General features: G+C 42.4%; 2 protein-coding genes across 2 annotated transcripts in view; one reads left to right on the top strand and one right to left on the bottom strand.

Annotated features, from left to right (window-relative positions):
- Positions 1–1,038, bottom strand: part of snapin (SNAP associated protein) — a 4,874-nt gene extending 3,836 nt beyond the window's left edge. Inside the window, exon 1 of the mRNA XM_010748425.3 lies at positions 878–1,038. Within this exon, the coding sequence (XP_010746727.2) occupies positions 878–1,005 (128 nt within the window). The 5' untranslated portion in view covers positions 1,006–1,038. The remainder of the gene's footprint in view (positions 1–877) is intronic.
- Positions 1,039–2,378: 1,340 nt separating this feature from the next.
- Positions 2,379–7,802, top strand: chtopa (chromatin target of PRMT1a). The gene is made up of 6 exons (XM_019254502.2): positions 2,379–2,682; positions 4,222–4,313; positions 5,423–5,573; positions 6,294–6,468; positions 6,571–6,717; positions 6,813–7,802. The coding sequence occupies exons 2-6, from the start codon at positions 4,249–4,251 to the stop codon at positions 7,013–7,015; spliced, it is 741 nt and encodes a 246-aa protein (XP_019110047.1). The 5' UTR covers positions 2,379–2,682; positions 4,222–4,248; the 3' UTR covers positions 7,016–7,802.
- The last annotated feature ends 2,230 nt before the right edge of the window (positions 7,803–10,032 follow it).

Raw genomic sequence — 10,032 nt, 5'->3', positions numbered from 1 at the left:
TATATATATTTTAATGTGTGTATATGCATATATAGCCACGAAAAGATTGTACAAAGAGTCTGGCAGGACATAGTTGCATAAGGTATCCCAATAAATATGTGGTGAACGGATCGATCCAAATATCGATAGTATCGATACCAAGTTGGTATCGGATCGATACAGCCTGGTGAGATCGATTCTTTACTTTACCTCGGCAAAGGTCAGGTCGCTGGTCGTTTTCACCAGTTGTTGTTTTTGTTGTTGAGAATTTTTATTTTATTTTTTGTATTATAGTTTCTCAACAGTATATGTTTGTTTTCATTTGTTTACTGGTTTGCGAGTGCTTTTTATTTAAGATTTTTCTGAAAATTCTTTGGTAATAAAGAGTCCTAATAAGAAGTCTAAACTATTTAGGAATAAAAAAAGGAAACATCACAAAACACACTTAAGATCATGAAAATGAATTGATATTTAGCAATTCAATGATGCATCCACCTTATTTATTGAAAGGTATCTTATATCGGCGATACTGCGCCATATCGGATCGATACCAAAACATGCAGTATCGCACACCAGTACTGCATAGGAAAAATAATAGCATGGTTCAAATTAAATGAATATTGGGGTGTGTTTGTGCAGACAGTGATGTGTAGCAGTGAAGCAGTGGTGCATTATGTCGTGTCAATGCTTAAAAAACATTCAGGGGCAATAAAACATGTGGGAAAGGTGTCTGACTTAAATCAAAAATAACATTTTAATTGTGAATTATAAGATAGTAAACACGTCCTCCAAAGTCACGAGACTCTCACTGAGGCGACGTGAGCACGGATAGTAGCAGCCCGTGCACTAATTAAGCTAAATAACAGCAGGTAATTGTTCAATAAGGGAGCGAGTTTACCTGACTGAGTGCACATGCAGGTCCAGCTGCTGGATAGCGGGTTTCAGGAGGTCGACCAGCCCCTCTGCGACAGCATCTTTACCCGAAGAGGTCTCTACGAGAGCCGTCGCTGATGCTGCTGCAGCCATTTTAGCCAGCCGTCAACAACACGGTAGCGATGTGTCGTTCGTGGACAAGCCGGTTTCAAAGAGCCGGCTCTTTTAAGTGAACGATGGGAGCCGGTGTTTTCTGTAGCAATTTTGTTTTTTTATTGTCACAATTGTGACTTTTTTTTTTAATTACAATGTAATCAAATCTAAGCCAATCAGGCGTGAATAAATCTAAAAAACTGTTCTTCCTTTCTTTCACATCTGGAGTCAGATAACAAAAAACAAATTGTATGGACTATGTCAAACTTGAATGAAGTTGATACAAATCTCAATCTCGTGTTGTCCTTCTAAACATGACTTATTATGAGTAATGCAAAGTCTGTTAACGTTTAAGTTTAAAACGTGATCACATATACAGATATATAACACCAGCAGTTATGTCCTTAAAGGTTCGAATGCTTCGTTAGTCAAGTCAAGTCAACTTTATTGTCAATGCTGCTATATGTACAGGACATACAGAGTATTGAAATTTCATTTCCCTCTTATCCTGTGCAAACAGCAAAAACATGACATATAAAATATAAGTAAAAGATGTAAAAAAATAAAATAAAATATACAAATCTAAAAATATATACAAGCTAAAGACATCCGTGTGGCAATATATCACAGTGTAATGTAAACAGAATTATCAGTATAAAATATATATATATATATATATCAGTATAAATATAAGTATATGTATATAGGTATATCAAGAAAAGAAATACAGTGGTCCCTTGTTTATCCCTTGGGATACGTTCTAAAAATAACCCGCAATAAACGAAATCTGCGAAGTAAGTTTTACAATTATTATACATGTTTTAAGGCTGTAAAACCCATAACCGCACACTTTTATACACCTTTTTACACACATTTTGTACAGTATTCCCTTAGTTAATCAGGACGCAGAACACACGTGCGGTTCTCCCTTAGCCAATTTAGGACGCAGAACACAATGCGCGTTCATACTGTACAGTACGCTGTAAAAAAAAAAAAAAAAAACAAAGCATGCAAAATTACACTAAAAAAAATCCCGAAACAGCGATCCGCGGAAAAGTGAACCGCATTACAGCGGGGACGACTGTATGTCACAGTGGCTGTGCAGTGCAAAGTGTTGCAAGTTTTTTAAAGTAGTTTATGATGTCAACCGAAAAGAAAAATCTTCCAGCCATACAGTATCTGGACATTTTGGTATAAGTGTAACATGAAGAGGGTTATTTGGAGCGGCTCTTTTTTTTGGTGAAGTCAAATGATCTGATTCCCTAAAAAAGAACCGAACTTCCATCACACAACTACAAACACACACACACACACACAGAACTGGACCGTGACCCATCCCCACCTCCTCCCTCCCCGCGTGACGTTTACGTCATAAGAGCCTCTCTCCATTTTCTCCGCGAGGACCGTCCGTTTAGCTTTAGCAGCTCCATTTTAGGGAGACACAACTCCGTCTCTCTCTCTGTTTCTCTCTTTCTTTTTGTTTTTGTTTTAACTCTTTACAAAAAAAAAAGACATCTAGCAGAGAGTTTCCTCTCGTTTCTTTTCGTCGGCGCTTAATTAGAAAAGCTAGCTGTGTTGTAGGTTATATATTTTTTTAAAAACAGAAGAAGCTACTCAAAGCTAACTCTCTAGCTCGGGCTGTAAAAGGCTTTTCTCTGCACCGACGCAACACTCGTTGTAAGTACAAACAAAAAAACAGCTGATTATTGTTGATATTTGACTTTAAATCAAGTTTAGGAAGTGATTAAACACGAATGAGTTGACGGACTGCTGTTAAATGTCCGCCCTGCTAACGTGTTCCTGCTCTACTTTTGAATATCTGTGTCACTAAATGAAGATAAATGTTTTTATTTTACTAATATTTGTGTTAATCATTCAAACCAGAGAGTGTAAAGCGTGTAGAGCCCGAGCTGATGACAAACACAAATGGTGGCAGCTTCAGTGATATATGAACCAGGCAGCTGCTGAGCATTAAATCTGACCCTGCTCAAGGAGCTGATTTAATGTAATGACTAAAAAAAAATCAAGGTTAATTCAAGGTGCTGTTAAAGTGTCCCACAGAAATGGATGGAAGGATTTTGGACGCTTTCCTGAGCTGATTGCAGCCAAGAATGACCAAAAAAACTACTTCTAATTATTCATTTTACCTTTAACCCAGTAGTTCATGTCAAAGATCTGTAATCAGCCTTTGTCAAACTTCAAATTAGACTGAGACCGAAGATAGATAGATAGATAGATAGATAGATAGATAGATAGATAGATAGATAGATAGATACTTTATTTATCCCAAGCTGGGAAATTACAGTGCTGCAGCAGCATTACACACAGTGACGATAGACAACATAAGAATAAAAATATAAAGAACAAACTATACATAATAAAATAGTAAGTAAAATATATTGTACAAAGTGTGTATAGTCAAGAACTACAGGTCTGCTTGGTTTGGGCGATGAGAAAGAAATCTGGATGTTTTTCTGACCTCGAGTTGAGACTTAAATAATACCAACAATAAATCCTGCAAAGCAGCTCACATTAGTCTCAAATCCTTGCCTACAAACTAGTCTCCGGTTCTTTCACCTTCTACTTCTTATATTCGCATATGTTACCTCCTCCCGGTGATCAACGCCTGGCTCGGTCACCCTTCTCTTACTCAGGGCAATCCAAACTTTTCTCATCTGTTGTTAAACTCCCAGCTCTTCACTAGGGCTGCCACAAACGATTATTTTGATAGTCGACTAATCGGATCATACATAAATTAACTGTCCTGGAGAGGGGCGAGTGGGCGGCGCTGTAAAACTCGCGGACGGAGCCGTGAGCCACCTTCGCCCCCGAGTCTTTCCATGCCGACCCAGAGCCGCCCCAGCGGCGTTGGCTGGCCTCTGCCGGGGAGAGGTCCCACGAGGGGATCCTCCTGTACCGTGCGACCGCCCCTGGCCGCCGAATTCAATCCCCAAAAACAAAAAACGATGCGTCGACTACTAAATGAATGACTCGTGACTAATCGACTAATCGTGGCAGCCCTACTCTTCAGAGAGTGCCTCCTTTCCTAACACGACCAACACCTGCTCAACTAACGCTAAATCTATCCCCCTTCCATGCAAGTAGTATTTATATGTCCTTGTCTCGCTTTGGATAAAAGCGTGAGCTAAACGACTAAATGTAAAAGTATGTTAACGCCTAATATCACGTCATTTTCTCCTTCCGTCTGTTTTCCAGGAAGCCTGCAAAGCGAAGTCCGTCAAAATGAGCGCAGCCTCCTCCCAAAAAGTCGTCCTGAAAAGCACCACCAAGGTGTCCCTGAATGAGCGGTGAGGCGCCACGCACCCCTGTCAGCAGTTAGACACCAGATGGCAAGGGCCACCAGCCCTTTGGCTTGTGAAGGTTCTAGTGCTCCCTACGGAAGGCTACTGTTGGGGGGGACCGGACCCGACATGGATGCTATTCTGACTGTCCCCGGTGTGTGCGCTGCTCACTCAACTTTGTCGGCCCCGTCGACGGTTGTAAGACGGAGCGGCGGGAGCTTGCCCCCCCCGGCCGGATATCTTGCGTGAGCAGTGCACACATGTAGACAAGGGGAGAGAGGGGTAGTGGTCGTACTTGGTAAGCCTTGGTAAGCCTATGCTGGACCAGACCACTGTCCTACAAATGCCTTGGCACTCCTGCTGCCTGTTACTCACACAGCACAGTATACATGACGTATACACCCTTTTTTTTTTAAAGGGGAGAGGAAAGGCGTAAGCTAAACCAGGGCACGTCTTAATCCTCTCTGACATTTCTCTCTCAAACCAAAGGAAGGTGAAGCACATGCTCCTGTATCCTCCTGTTCTGTCTTTGGTCTCTCTCCTCTCTACTCCACCAGCCACTCAGTCCTAGCTTGGACGTGACAAAGAGCCTCCCCCCTTTTTCTCTCCCCCACCCCTTTCCCCCATCTCTCCTTCCCCTGCTCCGAGTTACTCGGTGGTTTAACCACGAGTCACGGTCCATGCTGTAAGTGGCTGGGTGGCAAAGCACTCCACACGTCCGGGGCCTCTGCTGGCTGCAGCACGACGACACCCCAGGCCAGTCAGCTGGAGGCCTGTAAGTGGCAAATTGTGCTCCTCTGGCACCTTCTCTCTCTTTCTTTCTCTCCTTCTGTCTCTACACTCTGCTTCTTTCTTTATTGTGCTTGTTTGAATACATGCTAAATCATTCTGTCATATGATTGAGAGAGAAAATGAGTGCCAACCATAAGTCTTACATGACAAAAAAAAAAAAAAGAGCCACCGCCAGTCTGTGTGGCCGCATCCATAATATGAGAAATGACTTGATGTGGAACCCTGCTTCCTCCTCCTCCTCTTCCTCCTCCTCTTCTGTATATCCCCTGTCCCCTTCTTTTACTTCCTCCCTCTTTTTTTTCCCCCCCTCCCACCTCCTAAAGCTTCACTAACATGCTGAAGAACAAGCAGCCCACTGCGGTAAGCATTCGAGCCACCATGCAACAGCAGCATTTGGCCAGTGCCCGGAATCGCCGGCTGGCCCAGCAGATGGAGAACCGGCCCTCGGTGCAAGCGGCTCTGAATCACAAGCAGGTGAGGCTACAGATCAGATGGGCCGCGTGTACGCTGACCTGCACCAGTGCAAGACAGGGGGGGTCTATAATGTCCTGACCTGTCAGCGGTACTGTGATTAGAGATCGGATTCTGGTTCGGTATTACGTAACGAATTAAAACTTCAGCCCAAATTGAAGCTCTGAAGTCGATCTCTATAGTTTTATATGAATATTTGATTAACTGGGAACCAATTAGGGAGACACACACCAGAGTAAAGTGTATTTACTGAGTGTTTTTTTTTGGCACAAAAGCTCCCAAACTCTATTAAAATTTGTTTAATCTTTCTAAAAGTTAATTCAAGATCAGTCCAGAGCTGGTTAAGCATTTAATTTACATAAAGCTGGATGTAAGGGGATCTAGTGGATACATCTACCTGAGAATGTAGTGTCAACTCCTCGCCTGTTTCTGAAGGTGAATGTCATGGTTTGGATTTAAACTTTGGTGACTCATCGTATCAGAGCTCCCCTGATGATGGCTTTGTTCCATTTCCCATGAACATGCTCAACAACAAACAGATCAGCTGTTCTGGAAGTGAAACCATCTCAGGGTTAGAATCAGAGGTGCTTTCCAGAGGGCTACTGTCCCCTGAATGCGCACCTGTAACCACCACCACCTACCTGTAGGATGACTCTGAATTGCCCACCTCCCATTTGTCTGATTTCGTTTTTAACATAACTCCGTCCATGAACGACTTGTTAGAGCCTGAAGCAGCGCCTGGGGAAGAGCAACATCCAGGCCAGGCTGGGCCGGCCCGTAGGGGCTCTGATTCGCGGAGGACCTGTCGGAGGCAGAGGAGGGATGCGGGGGATGCCCAGGGGAGGCTTTAGAGGACGAGCCAGAGGAGGCGCAATGAGGGGAGCTCTAGCCCTGAGAGGTGTGTTTGTGTATCCGTAAACTTCAGCAGCATCTCGCCTATGAATATGGATCTGAGTCATCCTGGCTCTGCAAAGAGTGACGATCTTTTTGTGTTGCGCAGGGAAGCGAGTGCTTACCGGCGGCCCCATGCGAGGCCGCGGCGCAGCTGGACGCCTGGCAATGCGCAGAGGAGGCCGCCACCGTGGAGGACCTGTCGGCAGAGGCGGAGCTCTGTCCCGAGGAGCAGCACGAGGGGGAATGGTCAGAGGTCAGCAACAACATTTCTTTCTTCTCTCTATGATTTAAACCCACGGAGTAGAATTGTTGACTATCCACTCACAAGCTGTGTGTTTTGACGGACAGGACGTGGAGCACTGCGCGGCCGTGGCGGCTTCGCCGGACCAGGAGGTCGTGGCCGCGGGCGGGGCCGAGGCATCGGCCGTCCAGCTGTGACCCGCGAACAGCTGGACAACCAGCTGGACGCCTACATGTCAAAGACCAAAGGTCACCTGGATGCCGAACTGGACGCCTACATGGCCCAGGCGGACCCGGACAGTATGGAGTGACGCCGACGGACTGAATCAGAAGCACATCTTTAGAGTCGGTGCAGAACTGTACAGCTGAACTCGCACACACAGTGTAGTGTATCTCACACCAGGCTGCTGCTGTGCTGAGGGCGTGTTAATAATTTAGATGAGTGGCGACAGTCCGGGACTCTTTAGCTTTGGAACAGCAGGAAATCGTGGTGTCACCTGAATGTGCTTCAACCACTACTCAATACTGCAACAACCTGCTCCCGCAAAAACCCTTTTAATTCTGGATTAACGGTGTGACGGGACCTTTTTAAACATTAACAAACCCTGTGTTTTGTTTTGTTTTTATATATGTATGACCTGGAAAAACACTCAAAACCCAGACATCTGTATCTGTAATGGCTTCAATCCGGTCGATGCTGCAGGAGTTGTTGCGTTAACCTTCTGTTGAATCCAATTTGTCTTCAGATTTTTTTTTTTCTACACTGTTATTTTAAATTAGATTTTAGTGTTTGTATGCTCAGACCTTTGGGGAATAATTCAAATGGCTTATTGTGGAAACATTTGCAATACAAAAGCTTCCTAAATTATGTGAAGAATGTAAGAAAAGTTTTTTTTTTTTAAAGCCACGTATCCATTTGTCCTTTTTTGTTTTTGTATTTAAAAGATGTAGTAGTCTTTTGTTCCTCCGTTATCTTCCACCTGTCTGCGCTCTTCAAGCGGAGAGCGCCGACATTCTTAACTTGTACATGAGAGCATTTGTATGACGTGACCCAAAGCAAGTAAAAGAAGTTTTAATTAAAATGGAGAATGGATTCCCCTCATTGTGTCCGTTGATGGTTTATAAAATATTGACCACATTTTCTTTTCTTGTTTTATTTGAAATTTGTTTCTGGAATGACTTCAGTTTTTACAGAACTCAAAGGAAAACAGGAAAAATGTTCAAGATCTCAGAGAGAGAATCGTTTTTTAAAACAGATTTTGTTAATTACGCACTTCCACTACTTGAGGTTTGTACAAATATCAGTATTTCTGCGTCTCGTTCTTTTCCCCATTTTGTTTTTATATATCTGGCATTATTCCCTTTGTGCTTCTGAAGATCCCTGTTCAATTTTGAAATATTTTTCTTGATTCGTTTATAAATTCCTTTTTTTTTTTTCATAGTAATCTGATTTTCAAATATTTGTAGAGTTTAGTTTTCCGATTATTAAATTCCCCTCTGCGGTTCTCCACTGCATATTTTTAAAATATTTTTATCCCACCAATACCTGACTCCAACATCACTAATTCCTGTTCTTAATATGGATTTCCATCTTCCATCTTTTACTGTTTTATTTCAATTTTGCAAGTAACCTTGTGTAGCTCCCCCTACTCTGATCCAAGTCAACAAGTCACATCTCTAAAGACTGACACAGATGATGAACCGGGCTCAAAGTGCAGAATTAAACTCACAGGTTCCTAAATAACTATAACCAGTCAAATCTGAGAGTAGTTTGTGCAAGAATGAAATCAGGCACTGTTCCCTAAATCACATCCAACTCTGTAAAGTTAGTAATGTTACTGATAACTGTTGAGCAGGTAACACTCTTAAAGTATTTCAACAGTAATATGACTGGAGAGATCGTTCACTATCATCACAGTTATAGTGTTGGCAGGGCTGAATTGCTAATTGGACAAATCGGAGGAAGCAACAGACATGAAAAGATAATTCACGTGGGTGCTTTTTGCTTTTTCTTGGCGGGCATGTTTGGAAGAGGGCTGCGTATCAAAATCAAATTTTTAACGAGTGTTTAATCAAATTATCACACAGGAAATATAGGACCAGGTAACGTTCCAGCAGCGTAGGAATACCATGCACAGAGAGAGGGGTCAACTGGGAACGGACAGGTTCAGATAGTGTTGTCTCATAATGTAAATTTATAACTATATAACTTTTACTTAAACAAGCTTTACCGTTTTTAAACAAATGTCATCATATACTAGGATGGGGGTCTTCAACCTTTTTAGCCCAAGGACCCCACATGTAATTAAGCCTGGCCTGTAATAACTTTTATTTCACCTTATTAACATATTTAGATTCTGGGTTATTAGCCTATATGTGTTCATGATTGATAAAAAGAAGTTATTATTGTTGGTTATTAAATGTCAAGAGCTGTGCGTCCTTTGGACACGTCCACTGATTCATCCAATTGGAGTGCAAAGCCGCCTCTGTTTGTAGTTTCTATCATTTATCATTTATTATTTGGGTGAAAATCGTAAATTCTTATTAAATCGAATCCACTTTATTTAAATAGCACGATTTTCAGCAAGTTGCTGCACAACAAGATAAAGCACAATACATAAATAACACAATAGAAACACAATAAAAACATGAAGTAGAAGAAGAAGAAGAAGAAGAAGAGATACTTTATAAATCCCCTCAACGGGGAAATTCTTTTTTCACTCTGTTTTATTTACATGCTTTTTTAAACCCAGAACACACACATGCAGTACAAGGGCTCATAGACATGCAATGTGGAGAGAGATGGTGGAGTGATGGGCAGCCAGCCAGAGCAGCGCCCTGCGAGCAGTTGGGGGGGGGGGGTGTGGGTTCGGTGCCTTGCTCAAGGACACCCTGGCAGTGCCCAGGAGGTGAACTGGCACCTCTCCAGCTACCAGTCCACCTTTCATATTTTTGAACCGGCCACCCTCCGGTATACAATAGAACGATGGAAAACAATAAAATAAAACAAATAAAAATCACTACAAGATAAAAATAAATAACTAAATAAAATATGCATGTATATACATAAAATCAACATTCTACACTGAGTCAAAAGCCGAAGAAAAAAGGTTTAATGACAGAAATTGGCAGACCCTCTGCAGTAGCTCTGAGGACCGCATAGGGGTCACAGACCCCTGGTTGAAGACCCCTGTACTAGTCCTTTATATATATATAATTTCAATCTGTGGCAAGCAGGAAAATCTTATTCTCATGTATCTTAAAATAATGTATAATGCGTTTGGGTATATAAAAGGTTAAACATGATTAAACTGTGAAGAAAGGCAGA

The sequence above is a fragment of the Larimichthys crocea genome, chromosome XIII (assembly GCF_000972845.2).
Source record: "Larimichthys crocea isolate SSNF chromosome XIII, L_crocea_2.0, whole genome shotgun sequence".
In the NCBI taxonomy this organism is placed as follows: domain Eukaryota; kingdom Metazoa; phylum Chordata; class Actinopteri; family Sciaenidae; genus Larimichthys; species Larimichthys crocea.
The sequence above is the reverse complement of the archived record's forward strand: the minus strand, read 5'-3'. Positions and strand labels throughout refer to the sequence as shown.

What these genes read in the sequence shown, in the direction of transcription:
- chtopa (XM_019254502.2), top strand. Translation starts at nt 4,249, where the DNA reads ATGAGCGCAGCCTCCTCCCAAAAAGTCGTCCTGAAAAGCACCACCAAG. An exon ending in GGGAGCTCTAGCCCTGAGAG is followed by an intron (nt 6,469 to 6,570) that starts GTGTGTTTGTGT and finishes TGTGTTGCGCAG; the next exon opens with GGAAGCGAGTGCTTACCGGC. An exon ending in ACGAGGGGGAATGGTCAGAG is followed by an intron (nt 6,718 to 6,812) that starts GTCAGCAACAAC and finishes TTTGACGGACAG; the next exon opens with GACGTGGAGCACTGCGCGGC.